The 26,694-nt window shown below is 34.1% G+C and overlaps 2 protein-coding genes across 3 annotated transcripts in view; one reads left to right on the top strand and one right to left on the bottom strand.

Moving 5' to 3' along the window:
- Positions 1-26,353, bottom strand: part of LOC128229687 (A-kinase anchor protein 9-like) — a 152,671-nt gene extending 126,318 nt beyond the window's left edge. Inside the window, exons 1-6 of one of the 2 annotated variants that reach the window (XM_052941513.1) lie at positions 26,243-26,353; positions 24,164-24,286; positions 22,993-23,115; positions 20,851-21,330; positions 10,391-19,153; positions 1,327-8,619 (exon numbers count right to left, since the gene is read on the bottom strand). In XM_052941513.1, coding sequence (XP_052797473.1) covers positions 3,121-8,619; positions 10,391-19,153; positions 20,851-21,330; positions 22,993-23,115; positions 24,164-24,286; positions 26,243-26,290 — 15,036 coding nt within the window. In that variant the 5' untranslated portion in view covers positions 26,291-26,353 and the 3' untranslated portion in view covers positions 1,327-3,120. Of the gene's footprint in view, positions 1-1,326; positions 8,620-10,390; positions 19,154-20,850; positions 21,331-22,992; positions 23,116-24,163; positions 24,287-26,242 lie in introns of those variants that run through there. The other variant, XM_052941479.1, reaches the window with a different exon arrangement.
- The window catches only part of LOC128229715 (uncharacterized), a 69,450-nt gene that overhangs the window by 25,063 nt on the left and 17,693 nt on the right, over positions 1-26,694 (top strand). The gene's annotated exons all lie outside the window — the stretch shown is intronic.

Below are 26,694 nucleotides of genomic sequence, written 5' to 3'. Positions count from 1 at the left end.
TGGTTGACAAACCCTGTAAATTCCAGATTGGAAAAATACGCAAAAATTGCGAAAGATACATGTGTCATAAGCGATGTGATACATCAGTAAGTAAGATTCAATGCGTTGAACACAACGATATCAATTTAAAGTAAGTTTTTACAAATCTCATTTTTCTTGCAATTGCATCACCTGGCCCCATTTTCTCGAAACTTCTTAAGTCCTTTATAACAGGATTAAGCTAATCTCACTATTTGTGTTGTTCTATAAAATGTGTTATATTAACTTTTTCAAGAATTTTTAGAAATTATGTAGGAATTATCTGTATGATTATCAGAATAAACCATTTTTCATTTACCAAAATCCATTTTCAGTATGTATTTTTGCTAATTGAAATAAGCGACTTAAGCCTGTTAAGCTTAAGAAGTTTCGAGAAATTGGGGCCTGGTGTCTAGTCCCTTTAAAGTGAAATGAGTTAAACATGAGAATGCGTTCAAATGAAACAAAAATGCATCAACCTATATTGTGCGCATTTAGCATCTTTGAGACAACAGGGGCCGTATTGAATAAGCATCTTAGTGAATAATTTTAATTTAGTGTGAATATTTGCTAATTTTTGACATTGATTATTTGAAATAACTGTTATTTTACATCAGATTTATTCATATCATCATTATGCACATATAATTTGGACCATTTTCTTCCTTACTTTCATATTTTTGGTGTACACATATTGTTCGTTTTCTTAAAATTCAAATTAGAAAAAAGGCAATTGTTCACCAAGTTGAATATTGTTACTAAGATGCTTTTTGAATACGGCCCAAGCACTGCAAGCAGGTGTCAATGCTCACAATATTTACTCAAGGGGAATCACTTGGCAAATATTTTCAATAGAGTTATGGAACTTTCTAATCCAGTGTATGAAATGAACATGTGTTCCAAAGATGTTCATGTTAATCCCTAAGTTGATCAAATTATGGCCAAAACAATTAGCAACAAATCTTCTACCCCCATTGCTACACTTTTCGACAAAAAACAGGCCCCAATTTCTTGAAAAATTAAGTGGAATAAGCTCAAATATCTTAATTTACTAATTTAAATAAAAAGTGATTGTTTTATCGTAATTTTCATACAGATTATTTCCATTGATAGTCAAGAACTCCTCAAAATGAAAATGTTACACAAATTATACCAAAACGAATTGTGTTATAATTAATTTTGTCATAATGTTTGAGAAATGAGGGCATGACTAGCTAATACAATTAATCCTTAATGACCATTCCTTTCCAATATAATAATTGGTATTCTAGATTTTTACCTCATATTTGAGAAATGGACAACTCAATATAAATTTATACATTTCTTTATTAAGCTAAGAAATATTCATCATAACAATAAAATAATAAATTAATTTAATGTTAGTACAATTTTATCACAAATTTAACAAACAACTTAAAAAGTTTTCTTCAATAAAACAATGGTTCAGTACATACAAAATTACATTTTATTTCATTTAAACGGACATCAAAATGTAAAAAAGGGAGGGGAAAGGCACATATTATCACAGTGTAATCTCCCTTTGATTAAATGATTAGCAGTTTAGTTTAGACAGAGTTATCTCCGTTCAATAAATATATGAAGCGCACATAATTATATCTCTGATTAAATATTCATAGCATACAGAGTTATATCCCTTTGATAAAATAATCATAGTGCGCACATAGTTACCTCCCTTTGATAAAATAATTGTAGTGCACACAGTTATCTGCATTCGATAAAATAATCATAGTGCACACAGAGATACCCCTTTGATAAAAAAAAATCAGTGCACACCGAGTTATCTCCCTTTCATAAAATAATCATAGTAAACACATAGTTATCTCCCTTCGATAAAATAATCATGGGGTACTCAGAGTTATCTTGCACTCAGAGTTATCTTCATTCTATAAAATAATCATAGTGCACACAGAGTTATCTGCATTCAATAAAATAATCATAGTGTACACAGAGTTATCTGCATTCGATAAAATAATCAGTGTACACAATGATAAACCTTTGATAAAATAATCATAGTACACACATAGTTATCTCCCTTTCATAAAATAATTATAGTGCATACAGAGTTATCTCCCTTTGATAAAATAATCATAGTGCACACATAGTTATCTCCCATCAATAGAATAACTAGCAGTAAAAGGCAACCTTCAACGTATTGCTACCCATACAGGTTAAACTTTAAAAGTTCTTTGCGCAATTTCTCTTAAACCTTTCTCTTGTAGGATCCCTGTTACTCACATAAAATCATTTGCTCTTTCCTTATTGTACATGTTTAAGTTCTGTTAATATTGTACAATGTACAAGTACCTGGATGACATAGCCCACAAAAAGTTCACACATACACATACCCATAAAAGGGTTCGCTTGTACAAATTTGTACCACTGGATGATTAAATGGAGTTTGATTGTTTTTTAAACAAGATTACATGCAACATCAAGGAAAAAGCCTAGGTCAAAATTTTGAAAAAAGAAATCAAACATAGCCAAAATTCATTGAAAATACAGGTCTGAGGTTTAATCGCTATAAAAAAGAAAATGTCACAGATAAAAAAATAACCTGCATAAAAACCAAAGTAACTGAAAGTCTAAAATTCAACATGTCACATGCTTAGCTAGACATTACTATCGTAATTAACATGCCAATATTTCAAAAATATTTGCTTTTAAAACAACAAAAACAAAACTGCATGATTACAGTACATATCCCTTATACCTAAACATGCATAGTTATACAATTGTTTGATGCATACAAAATGGGTAACATGGTTTAAAATGGTTCAACGCAATATATATAAGCTCATAGAATAATAAAATATAGTTTTGGCAATGTTTGAAATTATTTTTTACAGTTAAGGACCATTATACATAGCACATTTCTTCAAATATGAACAAACTTTCAATGTCATTCTAAATGAAAATCTATGAAACCCAAGAAAAATGGCACACAAAAGTGCACACAAACAAAAAGATGATATAACTTACACAAATGTGAAATACATTGTTCCTTAGCCCATATAAAATTACAACACTAAGTGTAGAAGTAGTCATGTGTGATATGATTTATGCACGTGCATATTGTGTTGCTCAGGTAACCTTATTTGAGACGTCTTTCTTCGCTTTGTCCAGTTCCATTCCGTGGTGTTCCTTCATTTTCTGTTCCCGTCGTTTGTATTTCGACTCCAGTTGTTCCTTCAGAACGCCCACGGCAACAGAGTGCTGACGCTCAACCTCCGCTAACATAATTTCTAAACGTCCCACATTCCGATCTGCAAATCCAGTCAGTTCGGTACTCACAGTAGACATATCTTCATCATGCTCTGTCAATGATGCACGACTGGTAGTGTTAGTCACTCTAAGTTCTTCTAGCAACCTATTTTTCTCATAGTCTAAACTTTCTTCCTTGTCCCTAAACTTAGCCTCAATTTCTCTCAGCTCTTCTTCCAACAGTCGTTTTTGCCTCATCAGTTGTATTTCATTCATATCTTTTCTGTAGATTGTTTCCTCAAATTCTTGTTCTTTTTCTCTCTGCTTTTCCAACAACATTTTTGATTCTAATAACTCTTTTTCAACCTGTTCCTTTTCTTCTAACTTAGCAGCTAGGTTCTGTTTTTCTTTCCTTAAAGTTTCTTCAATTATACCCTTTTCACCAAGCTCTTTCGACAAGGAGAAGTATTTGACATCTGTGTCTTTTAATTTGCTTAATAGTTCTTCCCTTTGTTTCTGAAGTAATGCCATTTGCCTTCCAAAAACCTCCTCAGTTTCACCATACCCACTTGTATTTCTAGCAATTCTTTCTTTCAAGTCAAGGACAATCTGTTCCTGTTCTTTGAGTCTCTCTATCCATTTATCATTATCAATAATCAGCATTTTGTTCTCTTCTCTTAGTCGTGCAACCTCTTGTCTAAGTTTCAGAAAATCTTGGGCCACATTTGATTCCAAACTTAGCCCAGATGCATGCCTTTGTTTCATTTCCTTAGAAACTCTCTCTTTAACTAACTCTTCCGACAACAGTTCTGTTTCTTTAGAATACAAAGCTTTGGTCTCTCTCAATTCTCTTCTAAGAGTTGTTATTTCACCTACAAGTTCATACTGTTTCAGTTCTAAAGCCAAATGTCCATCTTCATCTGCTCTTAGCCCAGACTTTATTCTTTCAATTACTTCAAAGCTATCATTCAAGCTTCCTGATCTCACCATCGAAGTTTCAGGTGACAGCAACGAACCAGTTAAGGTTCTAGCTGGTTCTTTTAATCTCTCTCCAAAGCTTCTATCTGAGGACATGTTCTGACCTACATCACTTAAATGTAAAGAGTTTTCAGAATGCTTGCCAATCCCTGTTTCATTTTCCTGAATGCTCTTAAAGCTTGTGGAAGGGCTAAGGACATGACTATCACAATCAGTTTCAATATCATGACTGTATGCTCTTCTGCTTAAATTAGCCAACCTTGATCTCTTCTTGAATATTTTGGACAAAATCGGACTGCCTCTACTTGCAAGAGGTCTCGGTGTTGATGTTAAACCAGGGGAATCTTTTTCAGCCAGAAGAAAATGATGTTCCAGCTGCTTAACATATATGTCTTTTTCTCTTAAGTCCCTCTTAAGTTTATCGATGCTGTTTTTCAATTGTTCCATGTCCTCTACATCTTCATCTGTGAGCTCTCTGCTGTGATCCAGATCCACTGATCTTTGTGGACTCAGTGATTCCTGTTCTAAGAGGTCCTTTAACACATGCAGCTCTATCTCTAAGTCATGCTTAGAGATCACTAGAATCTCTACTTCATTTCTTAGGTCATTGTACATCTGCAGGACCTCCCGATTTTCCTTCTTTAGAGAATCTTCTTGCTTCTTTAGTTTTCCTCTCAATTTATCATTCTGAATCAAGAGTTCTTCTATTTCACTTTGCAATCTTTTATTGTCACTTTCCAGAGTATCAGACACTTCACTCTTCTGCCTCACCATTGAAGCTTTTTCAAACTTTAATGTCTTTATAGCATCCCGCATATCTTCAAGGATCTGTACATCAGTGTCACTTTCCGACCTAGCCTCTATGCTGTCAATTTTTTCTTTCAGACTTGAATTTTGCCTTTTCAGAGAATCTATTTCTTCTTTAAGACTCACAACATTTTCACTGCCGTGGTAGGGTACCGCTGTTAAATTACAATCAATGCCAACATCAAAACTGCCAAAGGTGCTGTCCTGCTTTGGTAAAACAAGGAGATCATAAGTGTCAGTGCTACAATCAAAGCTTGGCATTTTAAACACTTCTGTTTCAGTTGCTTTGTCCACACTAGATGTTCTAAGGTCCAAATTTTCAAACTTCTTTGTTCTCTGCTTCTTAAAACGTTTTCTTTTTTCTACATGTGGCTGAACTTTTTCCAAATCTAATGCAGCATTTTCAGGTGGTTTATCATTTGCACAGACTGTTACAGCCTGTATGTTTGATTCAGCATCATCAGTTTGTGAATCATTACTTGCTGAAGCTTGATGTCCTTTGACTTCGTCATCTTCCTTTCGTTCTACAGACAAAAGTGTATCTGTTTGTATTGAAACAGAAGATGCATTTCTAACGGTGTTACCTTGGTTTGCAATTTGTAATGATCTTATCTCATTTCTAAGATCACTTAAAACTAATTCATTTTCTTCATTGCTTCTATGTAGTGTAGAGTTCTGTTCCTTTAATTCTTCAATTTCTTTGATAGATATCTCTTGAAGTTCAATGACATTAGTTTTGTCACTTAACTGTTCTAGTAGACTTGTCTTTTCAGTTTTTAAATCATCAATTTCTTCCTTTAAAGCATCATTCCAGGAGACATATTCCTTCAGGTCACCATTTTCTTTACTCAAATCACCAACCTTATATTCTAGTTTACTGATTATAGGCAACATGGTTTCCACTTTATTTTCTAGATCACTAACATGAGCGCTAAGTGTTTCATTTACAGCAGTCAATTCACTTACAACTTTTGTCTTCCCTTCAAGAAACTCAACAAGCTGTTGTCTGTATTTTTCAATTTCTTGAATTTGTGTATTTAACTCTTCTTTCTCACATTTCAGTAACTGTATAGTCTGTTGATAACCATTATTGTCACTATTTGATAACTCCAACTTTTCATTTAAAGCAGTCATCTCAGATTTGAGATTGCAAACTTGTTTAGTCAAGTCATCCTTTTCATCAATAACTTCTCTTTCAGTTTGAGTCTTTTCTTGAAAGGCATTTAGTATATCTGCCTTCTCCTCCATAAGATCAGTAAAGTCTTTTTCAAGTTTATCATACATTTCGGCATGAGCCAACAATGTTTTCTCCAATCGTTCTTTCTCTTCTATTACCAACCTACCTGCATCTTCAAAACCTTTCTTTAGAGTTTCTTTTTCATTTTCAACTGCTTTTATTTGATCTTTTAGATAATGATTGTCTTTAGTCAAAGTTGAAAGTTGAGCAGCCTCTGATTTTAATGAAGAGTTTTCTTGCTGAAGTGATAGTAGCTCATTTCTAATTATCTCCATTTCATCTCTATCTGTCTCTACTTGGGAACTTACTTCTGACTTATCAACGTTAAAAGACTGTTGTAATGTAATCAAAGCTTCAGTCTTCTTTTCTATTTCATCAGTGACAAATGCAATATCTTCTTTTAGTTCATCAACTTCTTGCCTTAACCTTTCATTTTCTACAGATAGCGGTGCTAAATTTTCAACATCAATGTTTAACTGCTCATTTTCCTTCTTCAGATGAAATAGTTCTGCTTTAACATTTTCATTCTTTTCTTGAACGTGCTCATATTTACTGACACCAGAAACCCTTTGAATTTCTTGATCATCATGATTTACTTTCTTAAGCAATTCATTATGATCATCTTTCAGTTTTTCATAATCTGACTGTAACTGCTTGTACATTACTTTGAGATCAAGCAAATCACTTTCAACAGGTAGGTCACTAAACTCATCAGTTGTTTGTTCAACGTTAGTAAAATTTGGACGATAAAGAAGTGAGTTTTCCCTGACATTCTCCGGAACACGACTTGGGTCTGTCCCTGGACATATTGCATTTAAAATATCAAACACAGCATTTTCGTAACTCTGCCTTCCTTGATCAACTGATTCTGCTGTTGATGATAGGTCTCCTTCAGCAATGTCTTTTTCTTCACTTAAATCCCTTCTTGGACTCTTAGAAAGAGAAATAAGGCTACTGTCAGGAGTTCTGTTGTTTCTTGTATCAGTTAATGGAACAGTTTCAGATACAAACATTTCTTGAACTTCTTCAGGACATGGCATCTGTTCTCTACTAGACATATTTGTTTGATTAAATTGTACTGGAGTAATGGTTTCAAGAACGTCACCAGAGTCAAATTTGCCATATTCAGTATCTATATTGGTATCTTTATCCTTGCTATCATCTTTTACAATGTCCACAGGCCTAATAGGTCTTATTCGCTTTGAACTATTTTCTTCAAAGAAATCCCCACTTTCCTCACCAGTTTTGGAGTCAATTGTAATGTTCATATTGAGCTCTTCAGTCCCTGGAGGTTTCTCTTCAGAACTTAGGTGTTCACTTACAAACTGATCTGTTTCTAGTTGACTTCCTTGGGCATGAAGAACTTTTTCTAAAATTTTCTGCTCACTTTCCTCCAAAATTTCTGATGTAAATACTTCTTCATCAGATAAACTTTGAGGATCCTCTATTTCATCTGCAGCGTGTGCTTCAAATACAAACTGGCCCTCAGCATTATCACTTTTGGATGTGTCAATTTGCTTAAACACTTTGTCATCTTTTTGTACTGCATCAGACTCAGAAAAATGTCGTTTCTTTGGGGAAACAATATCGATGTCATGTTCATCTTCTGAAAAATGGCCATTACTATCTGCTTTTGTCACAATGAAACTTTTAAATTTCGTTCTTAATTTGTTCTTCTCAGTTTTTCTTGGCATATAGGATACCTCAAGCTTTTCATCATTATCTGTTTCGTTTTCTGAAAAATGTCCTTCTTGTTCCTCTGCATTTTTAGATTCTTTCACAATCATATCAACAATGCCGTTGTTTGTAACATTGTCACCGGACTCAGCAACAAAACCTTCGTTGTCTTTTCCCTGTTTAGATTGTGGAAAACAATGTTCCAGGTATTGAGAGGTAATTCTTTGCAGCATCTGACCGTCACCATCTACATTTTCTACAAATTTATCACCATCCTGGTCATTTGAAAACCCACCAGTTGAAGTTCCTTCTATTGGTTTAGCAAAATCTTCTTTACGGTCTTCATATTTTGTAGTCCTTCTGAATGTCAAATATTGTCTAATTTTGTTCATCAGGGTTTCATACTTTGTTCTTACATTTAAACATTCCTTATTTGAACATATTAATGATGGATCAAAACTGCTTAGACTATGGAGACTGGTAGATCTTCTTGTACTTCCAAAAGACAATTCTGGGGCCATTTCTCTCTCCAACCAAGATGATGCCTGCTGATCACTGGAATCCTGGGAATTATTACTTTGTTCACCCATAATGCCAAGCAGGTGTTCAAAAAGTATTTCCTGTTCCTCATGTATCACCTCTATTTGATGAACAAGGTCATCTCTAACTGAAGCCAGCTCCTGAAGAAGAAAAAAACATACATTTTTATTCTAAATTGGTAACAGTTAAGAAAAAAAATACATTTAGAAACAATATCAGCAAAGTCCTTTCACCTTTGTTTCATTCAATTGTTTTTGCCATTACAATTGACTTAAGTTCTAAAGCCTGCAGCTGATACTAGAATACAATATGTTCCAAAAGCCATCTTTGAAAAACAAACAGGACTTAAATTACTCCACTTAAATTAAATATGAACATACCGGTAATCTCGTAATCTAAATCATTCCCCGATAATTTTTAATAAAACTCTACTTTGAAGAATATTTGGATGGATCCGAAAGGTACTTAATAAAATAATTTTCTAACAGATATGAATAATATTTACCAGTTATCACATAAGATCCATTTTGTAAAAGAAATCTGTGATTTTAATATCATCCATACAACATTTGCAAACAAACTCACTGTAATAATAAATTACACAATTATATTTGTGTCAAGTGGCACCAGAAAACATCTCTTATAATTTATGTACATAAAGTACTGATAGTAGGAGATAATCGTTAATCAAATTTATGTTCTTTTCTTCACGATATCGTGACCTATATATCTATGAATTATTAATCATACAATGAGCTTGATATGATTCAGAATGTAACAAGGTGTATTAAAGATGCACTCTTATTCCCACATAAGATTTACCACAATTAATACTATTGTTTTAATGTTCCCAGAAGGATGAATAAATGTCGAAAACAATAGTTCTTAGGAAGGAAACCAAGTTTAATTTGAAAGAAATGAGCGTAAAACACAGAATTTCTACCTTAATATGAGACTATAGTAGATCACTGTAAATCTTTTAGCAATCACCAATCATTTAATATTTTTGTGTTTTCAGCTTTTAAATACATGGTAACAATCTTGTTATCAGTTATTAATATTTTCCATAAATGTATTATTTAGTTAGTAGTAAAAGGTTTATCAATCAAAACTGATGTTTGCTATACATCTGTATGTATTGATTTTGAATAAGAGTGTCACTTTAAATGAGGATGGCAGAGTGCTATGTAATAGTTAAAACATGTTGTGTAAAATCTTACTGATTTGAATGAACAAAGTGAGAAAACTTTTTATTAAGATTTTACACAATGTGTTCGAACCATCTACAATCTTAACACATTTTCACTATGCCTATGGTGTGGAATTGAAAAACTATGCCTATGGTGTGGAATTGAAAAACTATGCCTATGGTGTGGAATTGAAAAACAATGTTATTTCTGTGAAATTGCCAAACTGCAATTCTTAACAATTACACATAATACTCATTAAGGGCGAATTTCATTGGCTGGAAATGCAGGGTTATAATCTTCGAGTTTGTAATGTAAGCACTATCTTTTTTTAGGTTTTTTAGAATGCTTTTTTTGCATTTTGATTTGTGAAAAAAAAATCACAGTCTAGGAAAGCTAATGCAGGGCAAACAGTGTACGCTCAAATTCTTGTATCTCAGCTGCAGGCTTTCATCAAATTACTAAAAAATATTTTTTGAATTTAAAGCATTACAAAATGAAAGAAAATTAAATCTCTACATTATCAAGATAATAAAGGAAGTAAGATGCGAAATTGAAATATCAATTTACATTTTGGACTTTCATGTTTAAAAACTGTATACAAAACATAAATTATTTTTCTAGCACGGTTATCAAATATGAACATTCATGATTTTTTTTATACATTTTTTTTTAAAAATTAATCATTTAACTATATGAAAATTACACTTTTCATAGTACCAACCTGATTTTCTTGCTGCAGATGGTCAAGGTGCTCCCCCATATCTCCTTCTGGTCCAAGAGCGGACTGTTCTTGACCTTCTGTTGCTCTGTCACTGGATACATGTTGACGACTTCTACGACTTCGACTCCTCTCTTTTCTGTCAAAGTCAGCCTTTACTTTCTGCAAAGTCTCTACAAACTGTTGATCTTTCTCCATCTTTATTCTTTCTATTTTTCTCTCCGTTTCCAAAGTCATTTCCTCAATAGCTTTTCTTTTCTTCATTTCACATTCAAGAGCAATTTCAACTTCTCTGTCTCTGACTTTTTGTATGTAATTATCTTCTATTTCATATTCAATCTGTTTCATTCTTGATTCAAAGTTTTCCTCAAGTAAAGATATGTTCTGTTCTCTATCTTCATATTTCTGCAGGAGTCTTTTTTCAATTTCAGCCTCTTTTTCCCTTAGCTTTACTTCAAGTTCTGCAGTAGTTTCAGCAACATCAGCTTCATAGGACTCATTATCATTCAGATCTTCATTTGAAGGACTAGCATCAGTCTGTGTTTCTCTGTCTACCATTTCAAGGAATCCAGAAGCTGCTTGTAAATCTATTTCACCTATTACTTCCATTTCACCCGGAACTGTTATTTCTGATTCATTATCTGATGAAAGCTCTTGTTCAAAATGTTCAGCAAAATAGTCAGTCTGCAGCAGAGCTGTTGAAATGATACCACTATCTGCTGAAATGATGGATACATCTTCCCTACATTGTTCACTGTCAGAATTGTCACTATCCTGACCCCCATCTGCCCCAGCATGGTGTCCAAAATTGAGTCCTTGTTCATGATCATGTGAGATGTCATACTGACAAGAAGCATCTACTGTCCTTGGATGATGTTCTTTTGAGATTGAGGAATTATTTCCCTCTTCATTTGCTGAAACAATGATACCAGTAGTTTTGACCCCTTGTACATATTCAGTATCTGCTGATCTTTCACTCATCATGATTTCATCAATATCTTTTTCACTGTCATCTTTTGTTTCATTCTCGTCAAAGAATTCATCCATTTCTTGCATTTCTTCAAACTGAAGAATTTCCTCAGTCTGGATTTCAGCATCAATGGTACAAACATCTTTACAATTTTCATGAAATCCACCATTATCATCTAACAAGAAACCTGAATACTCTGATTCTGCTATTGTAATGTTTGTTTGGGTAAATTTATGGGAACTCGAGTCATTTGATCCAAGATCAAGCATATGGTATGCTCTATTGAATGAAGGAATGTTATCATCTTCCACTTCTGATTGTAGATCATATGCCTCATTGAGATCTGCAAGAGATTCTGTCATTGCAGATATTGCTTGAGCAAACTGAGCAACTGTAACCTGCTGACTTTCTTGTTCAACCGCCACATTATCATCATTGTTAGAAGCAGTTTGTGCTGCAGTATCATTGTCAGGTATCACTCTTGCTTGGACTACTTGGACATTCTTCGTATTTTTTTGTTTTTGATTAACCATTTTCATGTTCTTCATATCCTTTTGCTGTTTGTCATCTAATATTTCTTCAAGTCTTAACTTTTGCTCATGAAGTTCATTTAGCCTAGATTGTTCTCTTTCCAGTTTTGCTTTAAGTTGAAGTTTCTCTTCTGCGGTACTGTACATTTCAGCTTCCATAAAGTCTAACATCTTCCTCAGCTCACCAACATCGCTATTCATTTCCCTAAGCTGGTTTTGAAGCAGATGAATTTCTTTATCACAATTTCTTTTTGTTGACTCCATTTCAGATTTGACTTCTTCATATTTACTTTGCATGTCATGTAAAGTAGTAGTGAGTTCTTTTGTTATCTTTTCAAGCGATTCCTTTTCCCTCTGTATACTGGCAATTTTCTTGTGTAATTCTTGAATCTGAACAGACATGGTGTCATCATCAGCCATTGCCTTTGTCTGCTCAAAGATTTCATCCAGTTTCTGCATTCTCTCTTCAAAATTACATACTCTAACCTGTAACTCCTCATTTTTCTCTCGTAACTTTCCTGCTTCGTTATCTAATGTTTTGTTTTCTGCTGTTAGCTTCATATTTTCATTAAGAATAAACTGATCAACCTTTTCATTTTCCAAATGTGATATACGTTCTGTCAGCTTTCTATTTTCTTCCCGCAATGATTCATTTTCTGAAACATCCCTTTTTAACTCTGCCACGACTTGCTGCAAGGACGCATTTTCATCAGAAAGCTGTGAATTCTTAATGCTTTGTTGATCATTAACAGCCACGATTTCTGCATTTTCTGTTTGAAGTTTTTCGACTGTGGCTTTATTTTCATCTGATTCCTTTTTACATTGAACCTTATAATCTTTCAACTGCTCATTTTCCTCTAGAATATTGTCAAACAAAACATTCAGCTTCATATTTGCTTGCTCAATTTTTTCAATAAGCTTGATGTTTTTGCTATTCTCATTTTTCATTTCATCATTTTGCCTTTCCAACTCTTCAACCCTTCCATTACTATCTTCCATTTGTTCCTGAAAATGATGCAGTTCTTTGTCCAGGATTCTTTGTGTTGTTTCCATTTCTGAATTCAGATTTTCATATTTTTCTTGCAGGGTTTCAAAAGATGCTCTTAAGTCCTGCTCTCTTTTTTCAAGTGCTGCTTTCTCAGTTTTGACTTTGTCAATATCGATCTTTAGTACTTCAAGTTTTCCATGAACAGGGTCATTATCCTTCAATGCCTGTTTTTCAACAATAGCATCCAGCCTCTCCATTCTTTCTTCAAATGAGGTAACTGTTAGATACAGCTCTCTGTTAACTGCTGTCAATCTTTCGACCTCCTGGACTAAAGCACTATTGGCAGTATTCAGTCTGTGGTTTTCAGACATCATTCCATACTCTAAACTCATACTCTGATCAGTATTTGTTTCACCAATAGTCTTTAATTCTGATATATGAGCATTTAGCCGTGCATTTTCTTCTTTCAGTGCCTCCATTTCCACATCACCAGAGGTTTGTTTCCCATTTTTTTGCTTAGATGCATTTTCTTTCTCTTCTTTAATAACCTTAAGTTTGTTTGCGAGATCTGAGTTTTCAATTTTAAGTTTTTCATTTTCAGCTTCGATGCATGTCAACAATTGTTTCATCTGATCATTAATGTCTGTCTGTTCATGCAAGAATGTTTCTAATTGCTCTTTTCCTGCCTGCACAGTTTTGTTCACCTTACTCAAATGCTGTATTTCTGTTTGAAGACGGGACCGACTATGCTTTAAGCTATCACATTCAGATTTTACTCTCTCTTTCATGTCAAGTAACTCTTTATTTTCTTCTTCAAGTTTGTCAAGCATTTGATTGGCTTTCTTAACTTCTAACTCCAATTCATTGTTTTTGCTTTCCAAATCTTCAATTCTTTCAGTTTTGTCTTTGACTTCTGATTGACAATGCTGAAGTTCGTCGGTAAGAAATCTCTGAGCTGCTTCTAACTCAGTGTTCAGATTTTCATATTTTTCTTGCATTACTTGCATTGATGCAGTCAACGTCTGTTCATGCTTTTCTAGTGCTTCTTTCTCCTCTTTGAGGTTATTAACATCTATCTGTAATTCTTTAATTTCTTCAGAAACTGCACCATCTGGTCTTTTAGTCATTTCAATTAAAGTATCTAGTCTTTTCATTCTTCCTTCGAAACAGTCAATAGTTAAATACAGTTCCTTGTTTACTTCAGTTAACCTTTCAACTTCTTGAACAAGAGCCCGGTTGGCAGCATCAAGTCTATTGTTTTCTGTAAAAAGTCCTGCCTCTATATCTGATTGCCTATCATCAGTATAAACTCCCTGCAATGATGCAGACTGATGTTTTTCAAGAACTTCTTCTTCTTCCTCTACATTACCCTCATCAGTTATTGGAGCCATGTGTTTTTCTTGCTTTTCATCTTTCTCAATACTGTCTTCCTCTTGGAGTTTCCTTATTTGTTCCATTAATTCTCTTATTTCTTCCTTGAGCTTGATATTCTCTTGTTCTACACTATGTTGTTCTTCCTGAACTTGTTTTACTCCTTGTAATTCTTCCTTAAGCTCTATATTATCTTTTTCAAGACATTTTATAGTTGTAATAATGTCAGCCCGTTCAAGCTCAAAAGTTGTGTTCTTATTCTGCAAAGTTTCCTTGTCTTTAAGCAATTGCTTTATTTGACTTTGTAAGTCATTCAATTCAACACTAAAGCTATCATGTTGTATATTCTGTGCATTATTTAATTCTTCATTTTTACTCTGTAATGATTGCATAAGTACTTGTTCTTGTCTTTTAAGCTGTTCATTTTCATCATGATGTTTTCTTATCTGATATTTTAATTCCTCCACTTCTTGTCTGTGAGTTTCTTCACTTTCTTGTTTTGTTTCAGTTCCTATCTCCATCTTACTTTTCAAAAAATTAACTGTTACAGAAAGCTCATCATTGAATTGTTTCAACTCTGCAACTTCAGTTGTAAGGGAATCATTTTGTTGCCTTAAAGTTTCATTTTTATCACTGATTTCTTCAACTTTACTTTGTGATTGGACCTTTGATGCATATTCTTTGTTCATTTCATCATTAACTTCCTTCAAATTTTCATTTTCAAGCTTAACAGCATCAAAGTCTCTTTCAAGACTTTCTACCATTGAAATCAAATTGGAATTTTCCTCTTTGTACTCTGAACTTATTTGACTTAGTTCTACCACTGAAGTTTCTAAATTGTTCTTTTCAGAAAGGAGCTGTTCAAACTCACCATTCAATGTTTCGAGATCAATCTGTTGCTTTCTGATAATCATTGTTTTCTCATGAAGAGTAAGAGAAAGTTCATTGCTTTCTGCAGACAATCTCTCAACTTCAGCTGAAAGAATATCAACCTGAGTTTTGACATGTTCTCTGTTCATTGCAATGAGATGTAACTGTGAGCCTGATTCTGAAAGTTCCTTATTTAGTTTTTCACAGGTCTTTTCAAGATCTTTCTTTTCAATAGAAACTGCTTGTATTTCTTTTTTTAGGGCTTGCTTCATTTTACTTTCCTGTTCCAACTCAGAAGACACAACACAAAGCTTTTCTCTAAGTTCTTTATTAGATTTTGTATGAGTGTCAATTTCTCTTTGCAGTTTTATCACGGTGCTTTGCATTTCGTTATTTTGTGTTTCTATTTCCTCATACTTGATCTGAAGTTTTCGTAGATCGTTTTCAACTTTCGTTTTATACTTCTGTTCAAGTTCAAGCTGAGAACTGATTGCATCTATGTCTTTGTTTTTCCCATGTCCACTTGTCATTTGTTCATATATTTTTATTTGATCTTTAAAATACACCTCCTTTTGTTGCATATCAGAGACAATACTTTCCAAGCTATTACATTTTTTCTCAAGTTCAGATAATTCCTTTGTGAATTTCAAAGCTTCCTTTTCCTTTTCAGACATCATGGTTGAAATTTCATATTCAAGTTCTTTTAATCTAACATTGAGCTTGGCATTATCTGCAGCGAGTTCATCTTTTTCATTTTCACAGACAGTTTTTAGTACTAATTCATCATTTTTTTGCATAACTAATGTTTTTAGAGTGGAGTTTTCTTGATCTAGTGCTTCTAACTGCATTTCATACTTTTCAAGAGCTAATCCATGGCTGTTACCTTTTTCGTTCAACTCTTGCTTGGCATATTCAGCTGATTCTAACAATTCTCCTTTCTCAATGTCAAGATCCCAGACAACTTTTTGATATTCCTCAACTTTATCGAGAAGTATTTCATTCTGTTCATTTGCTTCTGACAACTTGTTCTGTAAATCCAATATTTCTGAAACATTTTGTTCATTTTCAGTTGACAGATCTTTAAATGTTTCTTCAAGTTCAACATTTCTTGTCTTTAAGACATTGGAATCTTCAGTGAGTGCATCTAGACTTGAAATCATGTTGTTAAGCCTTAAAACCTCATTTTTAGCAATATCAAGTTCAGAATTCTTCATTTGCACTGTAGTTTTGAGAGTAGAATTTTCTTCCAAAAGTCCATCTAACTCTCCATTTAACTGATCTTCAGCTACTTCTCTTTCATATCTCATACTTTCAATTTCACTTTCTAATTCCAGTTTCTTTTTCTTTGAACTTAAAACTTCATCCCTGAGATCTTCCACTTCTTCTGAAACCTTTTTAAAGTTTTCAAGAAGAACACCATTTTCCTTTTGCATCTTCTCCAGTAATTCCAGCACTCTCTCATTCTCATCCAACTGTAATGAAAGTGAACACTGAAGCTTTTCATTTTCTTTGGATAAATCCTCTCTATCCTCTTGCAGTTTATCCACTAAGTTTTTGATTTCTATCACATCAATTTCTGATGATTCAAGATATTCAAGTCTGTCTTTGACTCTGTTCAATTCTTCTTCATATTGCACTTTTTCAAACTCCACATCACATTTGTCTGCCTTAATTGATAAAACTTCCTTATCCAGTTCATCAACTCTTATTAACAGTTCATCTCTTTCCCACACTAACTTCTCTTTTTCACTTTCTAGTTGAGATCTTACAGAATTGATTTCTTGAATCTTAGTTTTCAATTCTCGATTTGTTAGTTTCAATGCTTCTATCATCATGGCATTAGAAACATTGTCTTTACTAATGTCACACACATCTTTCTCATCTACACTAGTTTGTGTACACTCCTTATTTGCATCACCCATTTCTTCTTTACCAAAAGCGCTCTGTATTCCAAAGTCAACCACATCATCATTGCCAGTTCCTGCACCAGCGCTTATGTCAGTCTGAAAAGTCTTATTACGATGAACAAAATCAACTGAAACATCAACAACACTGTCACCAGGGGGAACATTCCCAACAGAAGAACTAGCTAACGGAATGACAACATCGCCATGGCAACTTGGAAAGGAAGAAGCATGCAGGTTGACCTCCTGGTCCAAAATCCCACCAGTAAACTTAACTCCACTTACCTCAGACTTTTCACTCTCAGTTAGATCTTCGTCAGAGGTAGTGGTATATGTCTCTTTATTTTCCACTGTCTCACAGGAATTACTCACAATCACCTCTTTTGACAAACTGGCTTCTTCTAAATTGCTTGTTTGATCAATAAGTGGCATATTATCAGATTTTATAAATGCAGGGTTGTCTGCCTTATGAATGTCTTGCGACATTTCAAGTGCTTTTATGTTGTCTTTCAAACATTCACATTCATTAAGTTTCTCTCTGAGTGCATCTCTCATGGTGTTTAGCTCAAGTTGTAAATGTTCGATGGTTTCTTGAAAGTTTACATTTTGTGCCATGGTGTTTTCTGTGGAGGACTCGTGTTGCAGGGAGACATATGCTGTATCATTCATTACATCAGCCTTTTCATCTCGTGAGTTTCTTTGGTCACTATTTTCAGTGTTCTTATGTCCAGAAATGGTATGTTTTTGAACACATTCTACATTTTGAAGTACATCTTTAACTACAGTTTCTTCTTGCACTGGTAAAAACTGGTCATTTTGAGCAGGTACATTCACCGGATGTGATTTCAAGCTAGAGATCTCTTTATTTAACAAGACAATCCTATTCTGCAAATCATTATCCTGTTCTTTGTACCTCTTATTTTCATCAGAAAGATTGTCTATCTGAGATCTCAAGGCTGCTATCTCAGTTAAACATTTGTCTTTGTCTGTCTCCAAATCACCATTGTCCTTCTTATAACTTTCCACAGTAGATGTAAGTGATTTGTTCTCTTCAACATGTTGGGCATTCTCTGTTGTAAAACTTGCAAGTTCATTCTTAAGTTCTGCAATAACATCTTTCTGATTGTTGATTTTATTATTCAACTCATCATTTTGAACACGCAGGGAATGGTTCTCTTCCAGAATGGTGAACCCTTCATTTATTTTAGCCTCATAGTCAGAAATCTGAGACTTGTATACACTGTTATCATCCAACAGTTTTTGATTCTCATCACATACAAGCAATATATCCTTCTTCAAGTTTTCAATTTCTCCAGCTAACATCCCATTATCAGTAGTAAGGACAGTATTTTCTGCTATGATCTGTTCCAAGTTGGCACTTTTTTGACTCAATTGATTGTTTAATTCTTGTTTTAAAGCCTCAATTTCTTGACAATGATCTTGCAATGACTTCAAACTTGCTTTATTGTCTTTGTCAAACCGACCTGCTTGTAACAACTCAGAATTTTCTTTTTCTAACTGTTCCATATAAACCTTTATTTGACCATTTTCAGAACATAACATGGATATTTTACTTTCCATTTCCCTAATGTTTTCAGTGTTAGCCTGTTCAGAAATGGTTTGTTCATCTCTTAGTTGTTGTATCTCCAAATCTTTGTCAGCTAGCAATTCCTCATGCCTTTCTTTCACTATGATTGCTGCCTTTTTCAATGTTTCACAGTTCTCTGCTAAACTTTCTTTACTCTTAATAGTTTTCTCAAGAATATCTTTCAAATCTGCCATATCGTTTTCACCCTTCTGCACTTCATTTGTCAAGTCTTTAATTCTCCCTTCATAGTTACCCTTAAATTCCTCGAACCTTTGTTCCAATGTTTTAACCTCATTTTCGTGTTCAGCAGTCAACACTTTCACATCTTCCCTACTCTTCACACTGTCCTCTTTCATTTGTGCATATGTGTCTTTGAGGGCGCTATACTCAGTGGATATGAGAGTCAGTTTCTCTGCAAGACTGGTTACAAGGTTCTCCTTATCCTGAATGTTGCTCTGGAGTGTGGTGATATCTGTTCTGGCTTGTAGAAGGGCTGCAGCGCTTCTCTCTTGATTGTCTACCTGGCTGCGTAAGGCACTGTTACTCTGAAAAAATACATCAACTTTGTAGTTATGATTATGGCTACCAAAATAATGTTTACAACTGGAGCCCTGCAAATTGATATTTATGCTCATCTGCCTTCCTTCTTTAGTCAAAAAGCAAAACTTTATAATTATTTTGACCAGGGTTGATTGAATTGCTATACATGATGTGTACATATGCCATTATAGTTGAAAACATGTGCATATAATTTCAATTAATGTTTTAAGGATTTTTGAGCTTTAACTATCTGATATGAATTTGTTTAGCCAAAATGTGAACAGCTACATTGGGGATGACACCGAGGCATTGTCAATAAGACAGACAACATTATAATTGGAGTTTAGAAATAACTAGTACAAAAAAATGTCAACCTTGAGCAAGAACTCAATAAGTGCATATCTTTAATTTTATACATCTGAAGATCATAGGTGCTATCATGCTATCATTGGACAATCAGACAATGCTGGTAGATTTTCAAACTATCCATCGTAACTATCTTCCTAGACCAGAGGATAGAATTGTCAGACATTTTTGTCAGACTAACACCGATATCCAGAAGTTAAAATATCCATCAGGTATGAAGCCTTGTGAAAACTGTTATTTTTACCGAATGTTTAAATTTCCAAACAGGGTAGTGCACATACATGTACACGTTCAGATCAAACCCTGGTATTTACTGATAGATGCCAGTTCAAAATAATTTTCATCATATAGTATTGCAAAATTCATTTAAAATTATGACACTCATAGTTATCAGGTCAAGATAATGAACATCTGTTACAACATGTTAATTTCATGAACTGTTTTTTGTCAATTTTGTATGGATAAACAATGTTGAAGTCATATTTTGTTATACATTTATATAGAGGTTGATTGTTGGTTTCAGTGTAAGATCATAATATTTCACCGAGTGAGCATTAAAAGGTTTATTATATTTTCTTTTGGTGTTCACAAAAGGAAATATATTGCGTTCTTACACTAAAACAAAAACAATTTCTTTTAATTAAATGCCTATTATAATGATGTAAAATGACATTCAATTGTACAAATAGTTTTTCAGAAAATCAGAAAAATGCACTAAATTGTTTGCGACTTTTACATCAAAAATGAAAAAGTTGAAATTTAGCTCTGAGCACACTGAGGTTTGATTTGAAATTGAAAGTGGGATAAAACAGTGAAAAATATCAAAATTATCACAGATAAATCTTTACAATTCACAGGAAAGCATTTAAAAAACCATAGTACAGAACTTATTTGAGTATTAACATTTTCACTAAAAATTGTCCTAAATAACATAAAAATGTCCAGCGTAGACTTTAAAGCTGTCAGACCAAATGTCTTTCATGTCCAAAGATACATGTACATTTTGCATGGTAGAACTAATGATAAATTATTTCCCCTATCCTTATTCTTATTCAAATTAACCCAACTATAAGCACTTAACTCTCAAATCAGTGGTCAAATTTAGCACAAGACTACAAGCCCTGCACAGGTAAAATGCTTTTCCGGCTTACTAAAATTCTGGGCTTTATACAGAAAGGCTTGTTCAAAAATGTAATGCCAAGCAGTAGTGTATGATTTCGGGTTTGTTAATCCAAAAAAATAATTTTGATGACTGTTGCATTGGTAGCATTGATCCTTTCATTAGCCTCACTAAGTATCTTATAGCGTTTACCACACATTTTGTTGCCATGTTTACCTTAGTTAGCTGAAGCTTCAGCCACTGAACAACATGATGTAGCTCCTGAATCTCGTCCTCCTGGTTTCTATCTACAAATTCTTGGCCTTGGGACCCATTTATCAACTGCTGAGTACCAGTATTTGTGCAAAATGGCAAGGACTGGTCTCCAACACCCATACTGTTAGACCCATTAACAAACTGATAGGAACCATTTTCTGTTTTTGTTATGTCCTGGGAACCAGCATTTGTGCATAATGGCAAGGATTGATTTTTGACATCGGTAAACATTGCAGACTGCTGGGAACCAATTGTCATTTGTTGGTTTTGCATATCACCAAAAAAATGTTTTTCTGATTCTTCAGATTTGTTATTTGGATTTCCAGTAGATCTCTCGATGTCTGTTTCTTTGGTAGTGCTAGTTGGAAGACCGTATATTACAGAGTTGACGGCCATATTAGGTGGGATGTTCTGTTGGATATCAGTGACTTCTGAGGGTACCTGTTGAAAAATATTGAGAAATAGTGTAAATATTAAAATCCTGACATTCTTAGTAGCATATTTTGTAGTTATTTCTTAGTAGAATAATTTGTATCCCACGATGTTTGTTATTAGTGTAATACGACCATTTCTTATTTTCTTATATTAAATTAGTGTCATTCACCTTGACATTGACATAATCATTTTGCCCTCCTATTCAGCGTCAAACTTTTTACTGAAAAAGCGAATGAATCTAAAACTATCCTTAATTTAAAGAAATCTTTGACTTTTCTTTAAGGAGAGTAAAAGTAACCATGTTTTTGTCCAAAATCATTGTCACTATTTGGTTATAAATCAACTTTTATATATATCATTGCAAACCAAACACAAAGTCAAATTCTTGTGCTTGCCTTCAATTAAATGCCTAATATAATCCAATATTTATGTTTTTACTTTTTACTGTTATAAATTCATACAAATTGACATTATTACTTCAATTAAGCACAATACTTAATAATTTCTGTGAAATTCAAAAGTCTTTCACAGCACAATACAATGCCCCCCCCCCCCCCCCAGCACCCTGTCCCATTTCTGCAGCACCATGTCCTTTTTCAAACCTGGCTATTCCCGCTTAGTTAAGGAAAGAATTGCAGGTTGATGTCATTATCAGGGTATGAACGCAATTGGGTTGGTCAATGTGTGTGGAGTCCGAAGGACTCCACGCGTACTTTGACCAACCCAATTGCGTTCATATCCCCGATAATGACATCAACCCCGCAATTCATTCCTTATATTTACACCAATAGTTCATTATTTCATTCAAGAATTGTTAAAAAACTACTTAATTTCATTTAAGAAAACCTTTCAGTAATCAATTCTTACCCATTCTGTAAAAAGAACGACCCAACTATAACTGGAAACATTTTTTTCAAATGACGTCACAATAACGTGGGAAAAGATTAACCACTTGAAATCACTTTAAAACGTAAAAATTGAAACACTTCTGGCACCAATATATTTAAAATATAATAAACTAACACTTTCTAAAATGTTGATCTATATTTTACGGGACCTGCCGACACAATACAACCAATAACAAGATCAATAGGTTTCATGTATATTGTTATGCAATGAATTACGATCCGAACATATCCGAAGATGTTGCGTTCATCGATTGATGAACCCAATTGCCGCAAGGCAGTTCATTTAAGGAATGGAAGTCGAGGTGTAAATATACCCTGATAATATCAATCGTTTAAAAGTCATGGCAAAATAACAGGTAAGTTTTTGCACAATGACAACTACATTTACAATAGAGTTTATCTTTTCCCCATTAAGGGAATGTGGCATGGCGTTTCTATTTCGGAAACATGTGTAATTTAGACGAAAACTGGAAATTCCAATATTACCTAGAAATGAACAAGAATCCTTTAACAAACAGACAGAAAAGATAAACTAATTTGATAAAATTTGTTTCTTTACCACACCACCTTTTCCATACAAAAAAAAAGAGTTTGTGGGTGCTTGTTTAAGGATTTATATTCACATTTGTGAAAAAAAAAATGTTTAAGCATTGAGAACGCAAATGAATTTCAGCCCCAAATTGGTCAGAAAATCACACTGCGATTATTATTATCCAAGACTATGACAATTCACTTTGAGAAACATGGGACCTAATCATACCTGTTGATTTCCATCAGGGTGAACTGTACACACATTGGTGGGATGATGTTCTTGCGTTGTCAATGGAATGGGTTCTACCGTCCAAGTAACTCCATTGTCTGCAGCTAACTCAGCTACTGTCTCCTGGTTAACAAAGTAATCTTGTAAGCAAGTTTACCTAACAGGTGTAATGGTAGAAAAGAAAGTGTAAATATGTACTTAAGGAGCAAATTGTATAGAACTACAATTGTAGTTAATATTTTGGTTTGGTCAAAATTAGCTATTTGTTTATGATTATCCAATGGCTGATCTTTATCCAGTTATAACTACATGTATTTACCAATCAAATCAATCAATTGTGCACATTTACCAAAAGAAAACTTGTTAAAGTTTTAAACAATTGGCAGCTGAAGATAATATCCAGATTCATTAGCAACCATAGCTCAGCTAATAAGCCTATTGGAATTTTACTATATTATACAATAGGTGTCGACTTTCTTTAATTATTTCATTAACTTCCTGTTGTTCAAATTTGTTGAATATTTTTATATGTATGTTTAAAAAGGTAATAAAATTATCTTTTCAATGATGTAAAAATTGTTATGCTTAACTATTAAGCCTGGCATACATCGATTGATAAATCAGTTGTGTATTGGTAATTTAAATGGCTGCCAAATGTGCCCGGTCACGGACAGCAGGTGTGTGTTTTCATATTCAAATGCTCATGTTCATAAGAGTTTGAAAAACCTATCTTACCGACCAGCCCTGACTGGGACTGGTAAAAAAGGTGTATATTTACTATGATATTTTTTTAGTGAAAATAAATTTTTTGATCCCAAGATTTGCAACGCCATACATTTCTGAATCTGTGATATATGTGTAATGCAGAATATTGTGATACAGCAAGAGCAATGGGATTTGCCACATGTAGACATATGACTATTAAAACACTATATCAGTTGTCAAAATAAACACAAGCCCTGCACTGGAAATGTTTTTCAGGATTGCTGGAATTCTGGATTTTAAAAACATGTAGCAGGGCTTGTATAGAAAATTGATGCAAAGCACTGTAAAGCATTCGGGCTTGTTCATATAAAAGGCATGTCTGTGACAACATCTCGATTTTTTCCACAAATTAAAAAAAAAGTGGGTGTATTTTAAAACTATTTTCATCTGTAAAAAAGATCATTACCTCCCCAGGTGAAGTGTATTCTCCAGGTGATGTGTAGTCATCCCCTTGGCAACCATCACCTTCTCCAGTCTCCTTTCTTCCATGGGGCCTTTTCTTCCGCTTTTTCCTCTGAAACTGGGCTAACTGAAATTTTAAACAAGTATACATTTACATGTATATTGAGTTAATTCCAAACAAGAGATTGTAAGTTTTTACAAATTTATCATGAAATCTGACATTGCAGGCTGCACGAATAGCTGCAGCCCTACCTGTAAATCACACACTTATCTCCAATTTTCAGTGTTTTGTTAAAAAAAGGCATCATTTGATTGCAGTGTAAAAATAGGTTTCCTTCTCCATTCTCCCAAAGATTCTAGAAAAGTCATTTGGATATCCATACAAAAAAGAAAGTTTACATAACTTAAACAAACTGGTACTTTAAGTCAAATGAGTTAAATACAAGAATGCATCAAAACTCAACAAAATGGACTTCAACCCATTTTGTGCTCCTTATAAGGGTAACAAGTCATTTTTCATGCAAATAAGTCTAAAATTATCGAAACAACATTATAATAGAACAGTATCCAAATAAAAAAAGAAATTTAGATACAGTTGGAAATTCTTCCGCCCATCAGCCGCGGAGGGGGAGCGAGTGAAAGTGCCAATGAAAGCAGATAGCATCAAATTATATTTCAGTGTTTTTTTTCACTTTTAGGGGAATGGGGCCAGGGACCGTCAGGAGGGGAAAATTGCGTCGTAAAAGGGCAAAAAGGGGAAAATGTATAAATGCAAAAATCATTAAAGCTTTGCCTTCCTCTTTAATAAATTGATCATATGCATATACATAACAAGATCAAAGTGAAAGTGAAAGCAATCTACAAAGCAATATCTCTTTGTTTCATATTGTAAAGGTTGATAATGTTGTCAATGTCCCCTGCTGACAGTTCTTTTGGCACTCTCATACATATTCTTATAAGACTGTCAAGATTTATCATCACTGAAAGTTTCAGAGCTGGTATAAGAAGTGCTACAAACGCTGGTGCTGCTGCTAGCAGGCGCAATAGACATACAAGATTGTTTAAATAAAACATCTATCTTCTTCGAGCCGGCAGCAGCCTTTTTGTCAATCTTTTCGGTGTAAAATTTCGCGTTGTGCGACATTTTGATTTTGAAGATTGACGGGACGCTTGTTTTTTCGTATAATCGCAATATAATTAATTTTCCGAGCGCTTGAACGATACCAATCAATCAAGGGAGACTAGCACGTATGATCACTACGTGTAAAATGCGGCGCCAAACTGCGTTTACCGTATTGAAAAGTGCCGTAAATACGATCGGCAAAGTTATTTTAGAGGACGATTTTGACATCGTCGGGAGGGGAATTTTTTACTGAAATAGGGGAAAAATATATACTTTTTGGAGAGGGGAATGCGGCCGAATTTCGGCCCCAAATCAGGCCTAAAAAAAACACTGTATTTCATGTCTGTGATGCTGATAATCTGCCTTAGGAAAGTGGAAATTCTGCAAGGGGAGTACTGCCATATAATATTCATTTAGTTTGAATCCAGATGTATTATTTTTTAACAATTAAGCAACTGATGAATCAAAGAGTTCATGTTTAGTATTTATAGATGTTATTATTTTAACCACACCAAAATAACAGATTATCGCGAACTTCGGAAACAATTTACTTTCCACAAATTCTTTTAATTTTCTTCGCTAACAATAAATTGCAACACCAAGTAATAGGTATCATCGCACTGTTGGTAAAAAAATCTGGACACACAAGGGAGGGTCTAAATTTATTTAACAGAACTTGTTGACAATTTTTATGCAAGCACTTGTGAATTGTGTAACATTGTTTTCCGGCCAAGTCCAACTTTCATGACTAATTTCGATAAAACATCTTCGTAAGCAAACTGTACGACAAACAGACATTTAAATAATTACTATATAAGGCATACACAGTGCTAATATAGCTCTATTTTCTATGTTTTGATAACTTTCGTTTTCCAATCCTGATTTTTGGCCTTTAGTGTTTGACTAACAATGCGTTGACATGTAATGAAATATTTTAGTCTGAACCAACGCAGGAATTACTTTTTCTTTTCCGGCCTTTAGTTTTTGGTCTCTGTTATCTTCTTCCATGCTGCACAGTCAAACATTTTCCATAATACATAAAGGTTTGTGTTGACGATGACAGGACTTGTACTTCCTTCCGGTAGATGGCGTTTGTAATAAATGCGCCTCCGTTAGAAGAGCTCTTGCCAGGGGACGTTATCAGATTAATTCGGAAACCTCGGACTGTTTTCAAAGCCAAATGGCCGAGATGTTCCGAATGTTTAAGATTTGGCGCGCTGGTGCGGTCTCACACAAGTTCTTTTCTTTCAATGTTGTAAGAAAAGAACCTATAACCCCGCGCGTCTGTCCGTTTCTTGTATTGGTTAGGAGCAGTCCCGGGAGCCTGGGGCGGAGTAATAAGTCGTGTCCCCCCCGTTGGAAAAATATTTGGATTGTGTCTTACTCTGCGATGTTACAAGGCGGACCTTGAA

Source organism: Mya arenaria, chromosome 1 (genome assembly GCF_026914265.1).
Source record: "Mya arenaria isolate MELC-2E11 chromosome 1, ASM2691426v1".
NCBI classification, from domain to species: Eukaryota; Metazoa; Mollusca; class Bivalvia; order Myida; family Myidae; genus Mya; species Mya arenaria.
This window is presented reverse-complemented; position numbering and strand designations above follow the sequence as displayed.